The sequence below is a fragment of the Perna viridis genome, chromosome 3 (assembly GCF_037379345.1).
Source record: "Perna viridis isolate PV_CMFRI_1.1 ecotype Kerala chromosome 3, ASM3737934v1, whole genome shotgun sequence".
NCBI lineage: Eukaryota > Metazoa > Mollusca > Bivalvia > Mytilida > Mytilidae > Perna > Perna viridis.
Window position 1 is genome coordinate 41843354 of NC_142447.1, and position 19724 is coordinate 41863077.

A 19724-nucleotide genomic window follows, 5' to 3' on the forward strand; every position below is an offset into this window, starting at 1 on the left:
CCAAAATTTTCTTCAGCTAATATAAAAGTGAACAGAAGAACATAAGAACAGAGGAATTCATGAAACCTCTTTTAAAAGACAGGCATATCAAAATACACTGTTTATGTGGACAGAAATGTCACAGCAATAAAGCCAAGCCATGTAAAGTACATTTACCAGGAAATTTTTGTAGGCCTGTTAAGAAAGTCATCCATTCTCTGTCATCACATGATGTATCATACATGTCTAACGTGATATCCGGTGCCACAAAGTTAGACTCTAATTCAACCAAGCTGGTGTCAGTCAAGGATAACTTAGATCTTGTTCTTAAAGCTATAGTTTCTGTTTCTTTCTGGAAGTAGACATAATCATTTACGGTGAAATCACTATACCAATAACCATGGGTTTTTTTTTTGCCTTTTATCAAACAATAAAATTAAATACAGAAAGTAGACTTTCCACTGAAAACATAGATAGTAATGTGACATCAATCAATTCAGAACTCAAAGATTACCGGTAAACACAATTTAGCCTAACCATAAAAGTTGATGTAAACATAATTATAGATTTATTTATTTATATTTTAAGCATTGTAGTTATGTCAAAAACAAAAATGATCAAGGATGACAACAATGCACTACCTACTTGTTTATATTTTCTTTCTGATTCTGCCATGGCCATGTGAAATTTTTTTCCAAGAGGAGTCTTATGTGATGAGAGAGGTTTTAGAGGCCTTGGTGGAGGGCCCATTGGACTTCTAATCTGTAAATCACAAAACAAAAACTTTTTAAGCAAGAAATATAAGAGTATGTAAAAGGAATCTTGGGTTCCATTCATTGTAATGTTTGATTGATGATCAAAAACAGGAACCAATGCAAACAAAACTAGACATTGCCCTACCAGGACTAATACCCCCAACAGCTTGTTGAACAATGTATATTTGGGGACCAACATGGACATACGATTCATATAGGACACAAATTTATGGTGGATAGAGTAAGCACTTTTGACACACAATTTGCTGCCATTTCTAAAATACCCAACTCCAAACAGCAATCATTACTACTTTTTTTGTTGAGAACACAATAACAAAAAATGACTATAGTCCAAGTCACCTCAGATTGTTTGCGGTTTTTTGCGTTTATTTTTGTAATTACCGGACGGTTCCTTTCAAAAACTTGCCATTTCATTCATGTCGTTCTGTACTACGATTCCCTTACAATTATTTTTCGTTCTTACCTCCGAGATTGAAAAAATTCAAAATTTATTTTTCCTACGAGAATTTTGCATTGAATGTATTGTTTATCCGCCATCTTGTTTCTATGGATATTTTGAAATGTTCCCTATTATCTCACAATTGAAGAGGTGAAATAACATGATTTCCCGCCATATTTCTGGTTCCCTGCTAATTTGTTACTTTATGTGGTAAGACTCTTATTAAGTACCAGTTGTAGCATTTTCATTCGGAACTTCTGGTTTTGTCCTTTACTAAAGGTAAAGAGCAGAAATATGGCGGGAAATCATGGTATTTCACCTCTTCAATTGTGAGATAATAGGGAACATTTCAAAATATCCATAGAAACAAGATGGCGGATAAACAATACATTCAATGCAAAATTCTCGTAGGAAAAATAAATTTTGAATTTTTTCAATCTCGGATGTAAGAACGAAAAATAATTGCAAGGGAATCGTAGTACAGAACGACATGAATGAAATGGCAAGTTTTTGAAAGGAACCGTCGAGTAATTACAAAAATAAACGCAAAAAACCGCAAACAATCTGAGGTGACTTGGACTATAATTGCTGACAATATGCACATCTCCATTTGATGATCTAACATGCCATTGAGTAACAATCCTGCAAGTTGTTAAGGAGGAGTTCTGGACAACACACCAGACCTAAGTTTGGATGAAAAATGTCTAAGTTCCAACAGTCATCATTTCTACAATGACACATTTTTACAATTTCATGATCAGTAATTATTCAAAATAAGTATTTGTAAACTTGCATATTTATCTGTTCAAACATAAATTTCTGACAATATGCACATCCCAATATAGTAATTTAACTCATTAAGTTTCATAACAATCCTGCATGTCGTTTAAGAGGAGTTGCGGACAATGTATAAGAATATGTTTTGCTTAAAAACACTCAAGTCAAAACAACTGTCATTTCTACATTTTTTGTCCAAACATAAATTCCTGACAATATGCACATCTCCATATAGTTTCATTATATCCTACAAAGTTTCATAGCAATACTGGAAGCTGCTTAGAAAATTGTTCGGACAGACGGGGTCAAACCTATATTCCCCACCCAAACTTTGTTTGCAGGGGGTATTATATATATATAGGTAATTACAGCCTTTTTACCAAATAAGAATCGGATTTTTTTAATAGATAACCTTAAAAAAATCATAGACAAATCTAGTTAACAATAACAAGTACAATTGATATACTATCTGTCATGATTTTTTGTGGTGTAGACAGCCTCATATCTTGACATACACTTAGCGATCACAGTAAAGGAAACTTTTGACGAAACTATACAACAAACGCGATGACTTTTCATTGTGTACTGTCAATTTCCCTTTCATCTGTGGCATCATCCATACCTGTGTATGGAGTTTTCATATCACAACTCATATGTTATGCCAGAGCTTGTTGTTTTCCAGTTTTCCTTTTCCTCTTTTGTCTATCCTGCACTTGACTTTTTATGAGCAACTTGGGTGGGTATACCTAGAAAAGCAGAGGACACTTATCCAACCAGTGCACCTGGTCCTTGCTCCCAGTTTTCAGTGGAGTTGCTCATTTACTTTTGTTACTTTGTACATATTATTTTGGTTATTTTTAATTCTTTGTCGTGTGTGTCTGTTTTCCATGTCTGGTCTTTGTCCCTGATTTACATTCTTTTGGTTTCAACTAGAATCTTGGTTCCTTTGATTATTCTTTTTATAGATTACTGTACACTTATTAATTTTCATGGTGTATTAATTGTTATAGATTAATGTACACTTATTTATTTTCATGGTGTATTTATTTTTATAGATTACTGTACACTTATTAATTTTCATGGTGTACTTATTTTTGCTAATTTTGCAGTGGACTAAAAACCTTGAAAAATAGAATCTATGTTTAAAGTATTTCAATCAAATCTTAAATTGATGAACTTAATATAATTATACCAATAATATCAAATTCTCACCTCATCATCACCTTGTACACTAGGAGTTTTATCTAAATCAGAGAAACGACTGACCGATGATGATGGTGTAGCTGGAGTTGAAGGTCGGGGAGATCCAAGGTCACTCACTTGGGAAGATGCTACACTTTCACTATCTTCATCACTGTAGCTACCCATCTGTAACAGTCATAATTATAGTATGTAACAAAACGGTGTTGCTTCATTACTAAGAGAATCATTTAATTTTACCCATTCATTTTTATTACATATATACAGTAGTAGCTACAGAGAAAAAAGGTAATAAATTAGAAACAAGTAGTATACTCTTACAGTGAACTAGTAACTATTTTTGTGCAACATTTGATAAACCATTATGACTCACCATATAATTGGTGTTATGCTATTTCATTTCCCTATAATAAGTTAACATAGTTATAGAATAAGAAGTTTTACTTCAATCTCTTTATCAGGGTTATATTCATCATCATCATCATCTTCATCATCTTCAGGTAATGGTAGATCTAAAAATGATGTATGAGGCTTTTCCTTCTTCTTTAATGGAGAAAGTGGCCATGGATGGTGAATCTGTAAAAAAAAAAGTTTCACATGTTGTAACATATGAACTATAAAGCCCACTATTTAAAAAATTGAACACTGAAACTCAAATTCTACAATTCAAAAAAGAAGACTAATTTTACATATTCATGACATTTTGAAAATGATTGCTGATGGCATTTACACTTTCTTCAAACAGTGCGACACAAGAACCTCTATCTAGATAAAAAATAATTACCTTACCAAACTCATATTACAAAGAGAGATTACTTATCAATTTGTAATTTCTGTGAAATTCTGAACAGTTCAGTGTTATCGAGCAACACTGTCCATTTCATACAACTTAACTTTTAGCCACACCCCCTTCCAATAGAATTACTTCAGTGGTATCTCAATACACTTAAGGAATGGATGTTAATTTCAACTGCCAATCAATTGATGACAATGACAGAAGTGATCCAAGTTGAAAAAAAATGTGAATTTCATATTAGAAAAACAATTTCTGTTTATTCCATTTTTGTTTTCTGGTGTGTTTTAGTTAAAATATAAGAATAGTTTTCAATTGTAGGTTAGATTATTGTATATCAACAACTTTGGGTAGGTTTACACTGCTTCATAATTTATTCAGCATAAATTGACTTACAGCCATTTATTTCAAATAACCAACAATTGATATTAAAGTCTATTCCTTTCATTCAGTTTAATAAGTTTTTTTTACACCAACAACACACTTACACTTCCATCTTTTTGTAAAACTTCCTTGAACTTTGACCTTGTCATCTTAGGTTCATATGTTGCAGGAATAAGTATAGAGCTTGACTCCTCAGCAATTTCATTTAGTGTATTCTTCACCATGGCAACAACATCTTCATTAGTTATAACTTGCTGTAAAATGTAAACAGACACTACTCGTGTGTTTTTTAATATAAAGATTTAATACAACAGTCTAATAAATCTTTTGATACAATAACAATAACGTTTATTATTTATCAAATTACAGAATTACAGTTTGCTTTTCCACTGAGATTTAGCACAATATTCCATACACATCTATATTAAACAATCATTAAAACATCCTGTACATGAAATGAGCCATTTTCTTTTCACAGGTTCTACATGTACCTAAAATATTCTGTAAATATATAATGAATAGACAATCTATCCATGGAAAATACAGTACATGCATTAGGAAACTTAATAAAATTGACAAAGTGATCATAGGCCACATTTATCCATGACTCATGAAAAATAAAAGTTAATTTTTAGTTCTGATGTTAATCAAAACGTATACCTATCATGAAGTGCTCAGAAACACTTACATGTAAAATATTTTTAACATTGACCACAGTAAGATTTTGTTTAGCAGCATTCTCTTCTAAAGCCTTGTCTATTTCATTGTCAGAACTTTCATCAATAATTTTCCAGTTTTCCTCATCAGTAGAGTCATCCTCAGAAGTATCAGCTTCGGCACCACTTGAATGCCCCTTGTCTGGTGATTTCTCAGCAAAACCAATGGAACGCCTCACTCTTTTGGGTTTTCTGGGTTTGATAGGTTTTCTGAAAAATAAAAAAAAATAAAAGTTTTTTTTTAACTCATAAAACCGTTTTAAAAATATTGCACAATAGGAAACAAAAAAAAAATAGATAACATAAAATAGAGAATTGACACTGATATTTATAACACTCCAAGGCCAGACTTCTTATTGGACTGCAGACCATTAATTGATGATTCAAGCCTTATCCATATCAATAGAGGGGAAGAAATAAGTATATGAATAAGAAGTTCTACTCCAATGATATTGCTATGGATAACAATGTGAATTTTTGCATTAAAATTTGCAAATTAACCTAATTTTTTATTGTTTGTATATAAACTTGAGTGGATAAATTCTAATCATATGGATAAAGATAAAAGTATATTTTCAATTCAACATAAACAGTAATGCACAGAAAATAAATTACATCTTGGGTACTTGTTGACTCCACCCTTAGAACACTTACTGTGGACTCCTTTTGATACCTCGTGAGTGAATCTTGAGAAACTGTTTAGCTGGTGATCGTAAATCTTTCCTTTTAGCAGCAAGTTCTTGATGTTTCTTTGCCAGCTCAAGTCTTTTCTGTTTGTTAGACATGTGAATAGGTGTTGCCAATTCACCACTCTCATTGTTCAAAAAGTTTAATTGTTCTTGGATAAATTTGAGATTGTCATCTTCATTTGGGTGTGTAGCAGTAGAAGAAGAGGGCTTTAGAAGAGGTGGATTAGGAGGAGTAAACTGGAATTCTGAGGTTGATGTACATGTAGGAGGCGTAGAAGTTGATGTGACCAAGGTGCTATGTGTGGGTGTGACATCAGTTGATATTTTGTCTTTATTCACTTCATTTTCCTTCAAAGGTGTTGCATCCACTTTTTTCTCTGAGTTATCTTTTGTAGTAATACTTTCTGAAACTAATAAATCTAATTCTTCCTTGCCATCTGAAGCCATTTCACACTGAATCTGAAAAAAATACTTTGTTGAAATAAGATATGAAAAAATTAAGTTGGCAAAATCAATTCTTTTTTAAAGAACTATGTACATGCACAAAAAAAGGAAACAGTTGAAATTAAAGGAAATGTCCAAAAATTGACAACAATACTAACAGTAAATGATAAATAAACCATGAAAAGGGTCAGCCCTCAGCAGCATTAGGCTACACAATGGAGCTAGCCCACTAAACCCAAAAAGTAAAACAATGTATTTAAGTCTGAGAATATTCAGATTTCTTAACACCAATAGTAACTCCAGTCTTGTGGTTTGATGTTTATGATGTCACAAACAGTTAAAGCTGCATTAACTGTCATTTTCGTAAATTTGTTTCTGTTGAAATATACCTTAACTTTGAATTATTTGAACTTTTCCTGTATAACTTCATTTGATATCCACAAATAAAATGCAGTAAATAAATGAAATTGGGGTCTATATATTTATTGTCTTGCAAGACAAAAAATTGACCTAGATAAATCTGTATGCATGTGACTTCTTATGACCTTAATCCGCGCATGTGCTGTAAGGGTCGCCTCTTTAATAACAAATCTGATTGCAAAGCGAAAATGGTTATTCAACGGTAAGGAAGACTGATGGACTCAGGCAGTAAGAGAAAAAAGTTTGAATATAACGCAAGGATCCTTTTGAAATTTACCTATTGTAACATAATGTGGCTCAAATATAGTCATTATTTATTTGAAGAAGTGAGGTGGAATTTATGGTCCAACAATACAGCAATATTAACATTGCTTCAATTATGATTATAGAAGTAACTTGAAGGATTATACATGTATTACATTGCTTTGTGTTTTAATTTTTGATAGTGTGATTGCTTTGATCACATTTATGTATAAACGACTTGTGAAATCATATCATCAGGGTTTTTTCCAGGATTTTGAAATTTTTAGTCACTTTTGTATGAGAAAACGAGGACCATTTTAATGGTATATTTTTTAAAGCTGCATTAGCTGCCAAATTTGTAGTAATGCAAAGGAAGCAATAAATGTCGATAATACCTACGGAATATTGTGAAAACAATGTTATTTTAACCAGAGAATATCGATAGTTCTGACTTAATTATTTTTCACCATTACTTCCGATGATTGCCGACAGGACATTCACCTGGGTTAAAAATACTTTAACTTTAAACATAACAATAATAGATACACAGGCAAGCACGTGTCTTGTTTTCATTTCATTTCATCTATTTCTTGATTAGTTTTCAAATAAATAATGGCCATATTTGAGCCACATTATATCACAGTATGTAAATTTCAAAAGGATCCTTGTGTCATATTCAAACTTTTTTCTTTTATGGCTTGAGTCCTTCAGTCTTTTTTGACGTTGAATAACCACTTTCGCCTTGCAATCAGATTTGTTATTGGAGAAGCAATTCTTACAGCACATGCACAGATTAAGGTCACCAGAAGTCACATGCATACCAATTTATCTAGGTCCATTTTTTGTCTTGCAAGACAATAAATATAAAGACACCTATTTCATGTATTTAATGCATTTTATTTGTGGATATCAAATGAAATTATACAGGAAAAGTACAATTTAGTAGAAATAATTCAAAGTTAAGGTATATTTCAATAGAAACAAAAATTTACGAAAATGACAGCTAATGCAGCTTTAATGTAGTATTTGCATCTGACATAAGAAGACATTTCAGTATTGCCTGTCATTTACAGCACTGTGTAAATACATTAAACAAAGACTTCAATGTACATTGCATATGAATAAAGCATATTTTTTTCCCCACCATCATGCAAGCATGTTTTCCAAACAATCCAAATAGAAACTCCCCAGCCTTTAAGAATCATCAAAAATAGAAATCCTTTTACACCAGCTCTAGATCTTATACTTAATCAGGGACCATATATTCTATACATCCCTGACATAATTTTAAATATCTTTAATATTGAAAAAATTCAGTTATCTGCATGGCCACCCTTTGTAGAAACACAAAATACATCAAGCATGGTGTAGATATAAATATTTTTAAATAAGTATTTCAGGAATTCCCCTGTTTTGCCTCATGAGATTCTATTTTTAGCACAACTTCAACTCCAGACCAAGTTAATAACGACAATTTGATGTCATCATTTCAGTTATATTTAGTATTAGTCTCTGAGGAGTTCATTGATTGCATAAATGATATTTTCAAGATCGTTAATACTGCTGACATGCAATTACAAAATGTACAATATGTAGTGACATCGGGGTAATGACCAAATAACCAACGTTTGGTTTATACTCAAGTTTATGTACAAAAATAAATGATTAATAAATTTTTATGTTAATTTGATACATTATTAAAGAGAAGTAAAGGAATTTTTCAGCAGAATATTTACCAGCATTTTTATACACCTTTAACCATGTGCATTACAGTCAAGCTTGAGTGATCAAGGATCGACATTTACATGTAGGTGATTGTTAACACAAAATGTTGATACCTGTTGAGAGTTTTAATTAGCTTGGGGTAATAGAATTGTCATTTTCGCCACTTGAACCAATATAGGGTTTATAGCTCTTAATTTTTTTTTGTTCTTTCAAAGATTTCGGGCGACGAAACGAGACTAGATTATTTTCGTCTTTCTAAAAAGTCTTATATCAATAACGAAAATGACGAGTGCTAGAAAACTCAATATATCACATTGATATTGGAGTTGTTTTTTCATATTACGTGTGTATGAAAGACTCCAATGATTGTGGAACATCATGTGGTGTTTTAATCTATGATGCTGTGCATATAATTGAATTGTGTGGTCTCACTAATTACCAACAAGAAGCGTCAAGAAGCAACAGGAAATTGATTTTGTGACAAGAAACTAAAAAATACCTATATTTATTTGATGTTTGAATTATAAAAAGAAGAAAAAATAGAAATAATGGTAAGAAGTTATAAATCCCTGGTTATATTTTTAAAAAATTGCAAAGTTGATAAAAACAGAGACATTAATGCACATTCATTCGCTATATATGTTGCGAGGTTCGTGAAGGGTTTGTATTTATATGGGAGTAAATATCGGTCGGTATCCATTAAAGATCGAGATCGTTTAACACGACTAATCCTTAAAATAAGGATATATATAGTTATATTTTAACCGTACTTAAAATCAGAAATGTCTCGAGTCAACTTGAAGCTTTTTTCTGCGGTTGAAAACGACAGGCTGAAGTTGAGTGAGAACCCTGGGATTATCTTTTGCAGTCCTAATGATCAAACGATTGATAAATTGTTGTTATTTTAAAGGATTATTAATGATGCACATATCAGGGATGCCAAGTTAACAACAATAGAATGTATTTCACACCTGGTTGACCAGGTAATTACCAAGCTTGGGGTTATAAACTTGTCAGAGCGTAAGACCAGGTGAAATTATGTAACTTTCGATTGGCAGTTTTTAACAACATTTATATTTAAGGTGACGAAAATTTATCTGAAATACTTTTTGAATGGAATTTTTTTTATATACTTTTCAAATTTTAAGTGAAGAAAACAATCTAAGACATTTTTGTCATTTATGAAATCCTTTCGTAAATGGCAAAAATGACAAGCGCTAGCTAAATCACTGGTACGCATGTATAAGGCAAAAATCACAAATAATATGATATGCAATTATTCCGCTATTTTTTGTCAAAGCATTACTGATGAGACTTCAATAGTTGAAACACACGCCTCAAAATTTTTAAACACCTGTACTTCATTTTTAACTAAACAAAAATAAATTTAAAAAAAAAACACAATAATCATTTTGGAAATTTGGTTAACTTTAAGCATGTGTATAACACAAAAACCACAATAAAATATAGCATCGGAAATTTTGCTATATACAGATGGGTAACTTTACTATTAAAGTCACAAAATTTATTTGGCTCAAAGAATCATTTCCTCTTCATTCTTTTGTCACTAACTTTCGTATTTTAAACCTTACATGGCAAATTCATATCAACTATGCATGTACAAAAGTTTTTTTTTAATATAACTTCTTACAATCTTCTCCATTTTCAGTTCTCCTATTATAAAAGATAATTTTTTTTCATCTTTTCATTATTCAAACAGCAAATAAATATAGTCTATCTCCTCTTGTCAGTATTTTTTTTAGTTTCTTGTCACTTCTGATTAGCAATTAGTGAGACCCAAATTGTGTAACTTAAGTCTATTATAGTGATTCGCTGTATCAGATCATTGTTGTAATCATGCAAAGTAAAGATAAATGTAAGACAAAATGTCACATGCAGTAGATAAGAAATTGTGTAGTGCTGTAATTGAATGTATTATGTGTGTCATCATATTTATTTGTGCAATAAATACATGTATAAAATAACACACTTTTTTTGGCACCCACGATTTGACTCACAAAATTATACTCTGCCACCATGGATTGAACCCTAGAGTGCTCGGTGACAAGCCAGCGACAAACCGATTCGGCTAAAGAATTAATCCTTTAGCCAAGTCAATTAACTGGCTATTTAAATCTCACTACCTACTACAATGCAGGTAGGCCATCCTGCCACATTTCCCCCACCTTAAGAGTCTTCGTACCATGAAAGACTAGCTCATCACCTATTCAAACCCTGTGGGTTTTTTAGTTGATCGCCAAATGTAACGGGAGAGCATGATTTGACTTACAAAATTATACTCCGCCACTGAGAATCGATCCTTAGACCGCTCGGTGACAAGCAAGCGACAATCTGATTCGTCTAAATAATTAAACCTTTAGCCAAGTGAATTAACTGGCTATTTAAATATCTCACTACCTACTACAACGCAGGTAGGCCGTCCTGTCAAAATATATTAACTTGTAAAATATAAACAAAACATTGAATAATTTAAGGCCATCCAAGAATAATTGATACTATAACAGACCTATTTATCGCCCTCCAAATATATCAACAACAACGAGAACATCAGTCATCAGCTGAAGAGGACGCTATATCCGTGTCTTTTTTAATCGTGTGAATAAATATATTTCTTACTCACATCGAGGGTATTACGGAACATGGCTTACACTCACTGTTAAGGTTTCACTGTTAAATTAGATAAATGCATTAAAAAGGTAAAATTTCAGCTTCTATGTGGAAATTGTCTTCATTTAAAATTCCTGAAGTGCGCCAAGTTCCAAAACAAAAGGGACATAACTCTAAAAATATCCGAAGTTGTTGCTAAAAACCGTATCAGAATTTCGATCACGTCAAAAATTGTCAAATTCGATTTAGCCATTTTGTGATAACCAAAGCTGTACATTTGGTGTCTTCCCCCACATCAACATGATATAAGATTCATTTAACAAGTCATATTAAAGTTTTACAAACAATTTATCTAATATCAAATCAAACAAATATTTCTTGCATTGATACATTAAATCATTTGATAAACTAGAATATGGACATAGACCATTAGTATTTAAATTTAGTTTCTGTAAAAGTTGTAGTCTATTGCAAGAATTTTTTTAAAAAATAAAAGAAGAAAATGTTCGTCATCTTCAACCTGATTACATTGCGTCAAAGACATTTTCTGATTGCATACATAATCGAATTTGACGATCAATTTTTGACCTGAAATATCTAAATACTCTACTCAATTAAAAGAGGTGTGAGCTAATTCTCAGTTTAGTGAAATCTTTCGAAATGGAGACTGATAATTTAAGAGAAAGTATTCTTGTTATTTGAATTCGCAAAGAAAAAAAAACGCTTACAGAATGTTGCTCATTTATTTGTTGTGAAATATCATTAAAATCAAGAATGTTTTCGTCTAATTTTAAGTTTCTTAAGGATGAATCTATAAAACTGTACCACGACCTATGTCCTTCATTAAATAATGATCTATCTACTTCATATACCCCATAAAGAACACGGTTGCATAGAAGTTGTTTCATGCGATCGTAGTATTTCAGAGCTATTTTATTAAATATTTTTTTTTAAATTCAGTATTGGTTGTCTACCTGATTCACAATTCCCATCTTCATTTGATTTTACAGAATTTCTTTGTGATCTTTTTTTTTTCGAATGGTAGTTGGTCAATATCAGATTCTTTTGTTGGTGAGTCGTCTATCCAGATTGCAAATTGGTTTGATAAGAGCATTAAATAGTTTGATCTTTGTTTTGATGTCAATATGATTTGAACCTAAAATATTTTGACGCAATGAGAATATTTAGCCTTTAGAATTTGCTTGTGTATAAATGAGTTTTAATTAAAAATAAATCATATACATTTGAATATTTTAGGAATGGAATTCTAGTGTGGTAATACCGTCATAGAACATATAACAGATGAAATCTATAGGAAAAATATGTAACGAGGATTTTTACAGTACACTATAACAAGATTTATGATTTGTCAATATTTTTTTCAATATGAAAGAAACAAAATTGCGAGTTGGCATGTTCATACACAGTTCTTTACGATTTCTCCTAATCCGTTGATGACCATTCCTTCTCACTCATTTATCATTTCGATATTTATTTTAATGCGCATTCATAGATAACCTTGGGTTACAAATATGGAAGAAACAGCCAACTATACGCCGACACTACCCACGCAGTCAAAGTCTACGTCACAGACGTTCCCTACACGTTGCAATACTTGACGGCTGGGCTAGTAGAATATTTACAGGGGACAGCTACCCCAAGGTAAATCACATTCACACATTAAAGGTTGATGAAAATGACCTCAATTTTAAAATAATCTTAACATTCTTAACAAAATATCAGTACGTAAATTAGAAAAAAAAGATTTGCTTTATTACAGATGATTGTCTTTGCAATGCAGATAGCCATCGGCATGATCGATGTCTACAACTGGTGTAAAGAAAAATTGGACACTTCCGGTGAGGGTTATTTGATTTTTAACCAACAATCAGATCTTTTATGCTGGATTTTTTCGTTACAAAAATCTCAACATCGGAACCTCTTTATATGAATTTCCCTGCAACCGCTCATTGGAACAATTTTGTTGATACGCAGATCAAGTTATGGTTTTCGTTAATTTTCCTCGAAAAATATCGACAGCCCCTCACATAAGGCACAAGGTAAGGAAAGTTTTTATATAACGGCGGTAAACAAGTCAACAATGAACATAAGCTCTATAGACCTTTTAAACCGCCAGGTTTATCACCGTTAAGGTGTTTGGCTAATCCGAGCTTCTAGAATGGTTGCCAGTCGTGTGTGTGTTTGTGTAGGTTGGTTGGGGGAGGCGACATTCCACGTAGGAAAATCGGTGAAATTCCAGGGCTAGGGTGGATGGCTTGAAACCTGGACACATATATGTTTGTCTGTTGGGGTTTAACGCCCGAGCAGCCATATTTCAGCTATATTCAGGCGATGAACATGAAGTAGATGATAAAATGAACATGAAATGATGATGAAATGAAAAATGGGATGGGACACAAGGATAATGGGGTCGAGAAATTTTGATTGCCACTGGAAATACGGAGAGGTGGGTAGGGTCGGGCAATTTAGCCTCCTGTGGCGGAGCCCTATGGTTCCTACTCCGGAAGAATACCACAGTAGGGTTTTTAACGTGCGAGGAACGTGGCATCTTTCTCCACACGGTGCACCACTATGGTTTGCGGTCAGATTTTCCGTATTATAGCCTGACCCCAGCATGTAACACACCAGGGGTACCCCATTCCACCACATGGGGCACACAACCCAGTTGCTCTGTGGGCAGAGCGCCCTAGCCCCCGGCTAAGGTTCTGAGCACTATGTAGTCGCCTTTAAAATACGACAAGCTTAGCGCCGCTGCAGGCCTATTCTTTTGACACCCGGACCCGCACGGGTCGACACATATATGAGACTCGTACCAACAGTAGAGTCGACCTTGTGCATGATTAGAAGTCTGTGGCTTTAACTACTTACAGCAGCTTGATTCAATTTGATCGTGTCGTTTGTAAGCCTTTCAGCATCTCAATTCAGCGTTATCGTACTATTTGTAAACCTTTCAGCTAAGTTAAACACAAAACACCTGCTTGCCGATAGCTTTTTTTTTATAATGCTTTGCAAAAATCTCAGCAACCCTGCAAAAAAACGGTTTGAAATTTGGTGCATAGCTCATCTTAATGGGTTATAGGGGTAGATCAAGGATGTAAAAAAAATACAGTTTTCACGCGACAGCTTTTTCCCCCATTTTTATTTGTCGGGTCCGCCACCAGTGAATCCGTATCGGATTGTACTGGATGTCGGTTTCACTTATATATAACGTTTGTATAGGGTATGCATGTAAGTCTCGTTCTAGTTTCATTTTCTTTACCGGAATTTACGACGTAGGAAGTATTGAAAACCGAAGACCGATCTGCATTTTATTACTTCTGGGTACTCGAAGTGCTGTATAACAATGCAAAATCTTCAATTTTATGTTTATCTTAATACCTTTATCATGTAGAAATAGATATTTTTCAATTTCATGGGTATTTTTTTACACAAAAAGATGTTTTGCCCTCAACACTGAACTCAACGCTGTCTAAATGACAAGTCTCTATGCTTTTGAATGGGAGACTAGACTTAGTCGGACAGGAACTTCACGCTTGTCGTTTGTCTCTGTTGCTATTTTTTAAAGTTTCGTAAATTTTTGTCTTTAAACATTCATGTGGATGTTTGATTACTCCATGAGAAAGCTTTTAAATTTGGTCCGAGGATGCAGCATTGATTATATCGTGTGTGTGGTTTCATCTCGGACATTTTCAAAATATTGTTAATTTTGACCTTTTAGCGCACCTGACAAAATTTGAAATTGTATTTATACTGGTGATATTTTTCTTCAAATATCTCATTGAAAATAATTGTAACAAGTTAATGTGAAAAGCCGACGACTCACGCCATTGTCGAAGTAGGGAGAACGGCCCGGTGCCACATAAGCATTGCCAACGAACCAATCGTGGTTGCAAATACTCCCTAAGCTACGGACTATAAAAGTACAAGTTCCAGAGCTACTCCTCTTTTTCTCTCTCTTCGTGATTTATTCAAATATTTAACTTCTCTGATGCATTGCGTATATTAGGGTTACATATTAAACAGCTATTAAATTGTTTCTATACAGAATATGAAAATCGAGACCGCAGCTTTCAGCGAAGACGATCTAGACTAGTCAATAGCCATAGATACAAGATGCAACAAAAACAACTGAAAGAAAACCTTATAATGTGGCAAAGTGAGGATAACTTGCAATTACTCAGATGTAAGTTTATGACAGCTATCGGATAAAAACTAGTAGAAAACGTGCAAGCTTGCGATTCTACAGCTAGCAGCAATCGTAAATTCTAAGATTAAAACTGATTCTCTTACAAGAGTACTTGCATAATACGTATTTTAGATGAAAATAATATGGGGGGGGGAAATTAGTGTCGAAAAGGGATAAAGAAGGTAAATCTAGAACACTAGTTTATATAAGTTTCATTTGGGACCCTTCAATCATTATCACCATCTTACATGTTTATCAGCTATACTAATACACCCGGGTAAACGCGTTGCTTCCAAATCGGTGCTTATCGCAAATACAGTTGATAAACACGTTGAAAATAGATCTGAGGTGAGTTAACAATATTGTTATATTCGATTAAATATGAAAAGTATGAATTATTGGGCTGCTTCATTTCTCAGTTTTAGCCCACCATTTCGTTTGAAGTGCCTGTACAAAGTCAGGACCATTGCGGTACCAGCTGCTTCGGTGGTGTAATATCTACTTTGTCAGATTTATTTTGGACTTAACTTGATTATGAATCGGATTAGTGTTCGGTAATTTTGTTATTACCCTTATTTAAAGAATAATCAAGAAATAGATGAGATGAAACAGGTGCGTAGCTGCCGTTGGGCAAAAAAGCTTTTGCCTGCACTTAATTTTGCCATTTTTTTTTTTTTTTTTTTTGAGATAAAATACATCCAGGAGAGGCATAAATGATGCTCTAAAACGCTATCTCCGTGGAGCTTCGGGGAGGGGGGGGCTTTGCCCCCTAAACCCCCTGCCGTAATTTTGCCTACACTTCAATTTGGCCTCAGCTACGCGCCTGTGAAATGAAAACCTTACCTGTGTATCCGTTATTGCTATTTTTAACCAAGGTGAATGTCCAATCGGCAATCTTCGGAAGTAATGGCGAAAAAATAATTAGATTAGAGCTATCGAATGATTAAAAAAAAACGTTGTTTTCCCAATATTCTGTAGGTATTATCGTCATTAATTGCTTCAATTGCATTACTACAAACTTATTTCATTAAGTCAGCAAAATTCAGTAGAATCAAAACTAAATAAATTAGGCAGCTAAAGCAGCTTTAATTTCCAATAATTTAATATATGCTGTAAGTTGATAAGACGCGTGTGTAATTTATTTTTGTCGGCACATTACACTAATCTTGGTCATTTTAGGCTATTCTTAAATATCATTCGAAATGAACGTATTCTAACGCCATTTATTCATGGGGTCAATGTACCTGGTATGGTATTCGATACAAGTACATCATTTATGAAAAATTACCGTACATTTGTGTAATTTATATCAGTTTATTTCCGTTGTAACAAGGGACTCGGACCTTTTGGAACTGATTTTAGGTGTGTACAATTGTGTAATAATTTTTCCACAGTGCCAGGCCAGATTTTAGAGGGGAAGGTTTGATATTAAGCCAAAGTACTTTAACCTCGCCGTATTTTTGCGCCTGTCCAAGTCAAGAATTTCTGGCCTCTGTATTTCTTGTTCCGTTTTCACCTTCAGTTTATTTTTTATTTTACTGGAGTATATAAGGATAACTATTTCGCTGTACCTGTGTATAATGGTGTTTTGGGGCCAGCTGCATCATGCCCTGTGGTATGAGGGTTTCATAGTCGTTCATTGAAGACCAAAGGATGGCCATGGGCGGACATTTTCATACCCGTGGGGCTGTTGTCTCGGACATATGCACCAAACCTATTCTCGTTATATTTTATTACTAAGACCTTTCGGGCGACTGTTGTGTTTTTACCCACAATTCAAGTTTTGGTTATCATGTTTAAGTGACCTTTTTTTTTATTTCACTATAAAACATTCACTCAACAGAATTTCAGACTTTTTGAAGTTTTTGACAGGTCGAGTTTAGAAGGCAACACTGGTAAAATGACACACGGAGGGTGTTCACGAAATAGAAAATATTCTCTTCTATATACAAGGAGGAGATACATTATGCAAATATACATGTATACTAGTTAAGTGTTTAGTTTGGGTACATACAGCGGATATGTATGCATTCAAACACTCAATAAACTTCGAATTTTCTGACTGCCATAGACCTGGAATATTTCCCTTCATTGTGTTTCACCTGTAGCATGTTTTTTTATTTTTTTAATGTATGTCATTGTTTGGTATTGAAATTTCCCATTTTGATCATTTAAAGCTAGCTTTCTGTATTTTATTTTACTACCCTTGTGTTCAGACAAGTCAAGTTTAACTATAATCTAGAAGTCATTACAATAGAAACATATAAAAACCAGTCTATCCCGCAAAATATGTACTTACGTTCAGAACAAAAAGACTTAGGAAAACAATAATATGCACCTATAATTCATCTACAACTATGCAAACCATAGTAAAAAAGAGTTAAGTTCATGTATCTTGCTAGTTCTTAAATATAGCCATATATTTTCCTTGTAATTCATGTCGTATATAAGTCCTAAAAATAATTAAAAAAAATAACCGCATTTGCGACCAATTTTTGTGCTCTCAACGGCTTTACACTAACTATCACTTCAACCGTATTAAAAGCTACACATTCTCGACTTATATGCTTTGATAAATTGTCGTTTATCTCTAATTTATTACAAACTTTGAAGTAATAATTTTTCTACGAGTTGTTTTAACAAAGGATATTCAAATGAAAGTCATCTTTGTGTTTAGACTTGCCCATTTACAATAAAAAATAACAAAATTTGGGAAAAGTTCAGATGAAAAAAAAAGGATTTTTTTTTTACTTTGAACTAGAAATTCTCTCAATCTACTAGAAATTCTCTCAATCTACTAGAAATTCTCTCAATCTACTAGAAATTCCCTCAATCTACTAGAAATTCCCTTAATCTACAAAAATTATTTCAATATTCGAATCATTTGCTAATTGCTTTTAAAGCAACGACTCGAGTGTAATAGGTTGACTTAATTATAAATATATTCAATAGTTTACCTCGGACAGACGGATGAAGTCGAGACAGATAATGGTTAAAGCAGAAAGGCCTGTTGCAGACGGCACCGTTAAAGACTCGTGCAATTGTAAACCGAATATACGATAAAACAACTGAAAAACAGAGTATGAATCCTGATTTTTTACCTTATGGTAACAGTTAAATTCTACATCCGTGGGACAGTGGATGTTGTTTTATTTTCGGCAGTAATAGGGATTATATAATACATGTACTAACAAAAATGTGAAGTCCTCGACTGGAACAAACATCGGCATTACATCATGCATGATCTGTGTTGACAACAGCAAAAACTAGAACACCTGTTTTTGTCAATAAAGTTACATCGAATAACTGAGTTTCTTTGCTAAGCCATCACTGCTGACTCATGAAGAATTATTTACCCTCTTGCATTTATTACCCAAGAAACAAGTAGACTTTTTTTTCTATGTTTTGATTATGCATCTTTTATTGACAACTGTGTGAACAAACATGGATATAAAGTAAATTTATGTAATCACCATAGAATTGCAATCAAAGAAGGCGTAATGAAAATACAGGGTGACAAAACAGCACAGCTGATGCAAAAATTCTAAAAAGTAAAGGGACAAAGACACAGTAAAAAGACCAAAAACATCAACAGGCTTTGAATGGAAAGTTAAAACACGGGCCATGCACATCACTAGGGTAATCGTCCCCTAATTTTCCCCCAAACATCAGTGAACACAGCGAAGATGCTCTGTCAGCTGGAGAATAACACGTCATACGAAATATTAGTAGTCCCTGGGCTGGGAGGGTCTACCCAACTCATCAACTTTTATAGCGATGTTTAGGTAACTTTATACCTCCCATTACCGAATCAATTTGTAGCCAAAGAATATTTTGGATTCTTTTTTTTTCAACATAAGCCTGTATTTGTATCCCACTGGGTAAAAACCAAAGATTTTTGTGACTCGATTGTTTTAGCGTCTAAGCTTTCCTGGAACAGCATGTGTGAACAAATTAAACAAATTGCTCACTGAAAACGTCCCAAATTTGGTATCATTCGGTAGATAATTCAATTTTCTACATTTAATGTTTATTATGAGAGGTAGACGTAGAAAATTATAGCAGTGATAAGACCTATACTGCTACCACACTCTCCAAAGAAGAGATTGTGGAAAACCATAAATCTGTGCTATCCTCTTTTGGTCGTCTCTCTACCAAGGACGATGATTGTGATTTACCATCTATGTACTGGATTGCTAAACTCCACAAGAATCCATACAAACAACGTTACATAGCTGGATCTGCAAAATGTACCACCAAATCTCTTTCAAAACTTTTAACTTCTATACTCATAGCTGTCAAAG

General features: G+C 33.4%; 1 protein-coding gene and 1 long non-coding RNA gene across 5 annotated transcripts in view; one reads left to right on the forward strand and one right to left on the reverse strand.

Annotated features, from left to right (window-relative positions):
* LOC148622309 (GON-4-like protein) overlaps nucleotides 1-14030 on the reverse strand; it is a 97655-nt gene extending 83625 nt beyond the window's left edge. The window contains exons 1-8 of one of the 4 annotated variants that reach the window (XM_088572117.1): nucleotides 12637-14030; nucleotides 5719-6212; nucleotides 5037-5274; nucleotides 4453-4602; nucleotides 3616-3747; nucleotides 3184-3339; nucleotides 625-741; nucleotides 157-331 (exon numbers count right to left, since the gene is read on the reverse strand). In XM_088572117.1, coding sequence (XP_088428243.1) covers nucleotides 157-331; nucleotides 625-741; nucleotides 3184-3339; nucleotides 3616-3747; nucleotides 4453-4602; nucleotides 5037-5274; nucleotides 5719-6212; nucleotides 12637-12675 — 1501 coding nt within the window. In that variant the 5' untranslated portion in view covers nucleotides 12676-14030. Of the gene's footprint in view, nucleotides 1-156; nucleotides 332-624; nucleotides 742-3183; nucleotides 3340-3615; nucleotides 3748-4452; nucleotides 4603-5036; nucleotides 5275-5718; nucleotides 6213-11112; nucleotides 11388-12636 lie in introns of those variants that run through there. The other 3 variants (XM_088572121.1, XM_088572120.1, XM_088572118.1) reach the window with 3 other exon arrangements.
* LOC148622311 (uncharacterized) lies at nucleotides 12829-18720 on the forward strand. Its single transcript, XR_015920619.1, has 4 exons — nucleotides 12829-12875; nucleotides 12994-13072; nucleotides 15280-15417; nucleotides 18373-18720. It is a non-coding gene; the product is annotated as an uncharacterized LOC148622311 (long non-coding RNA).
* The last annotated feature ends 1004 nt before the right edge of the window (nucleotides 18721-19724 follow it).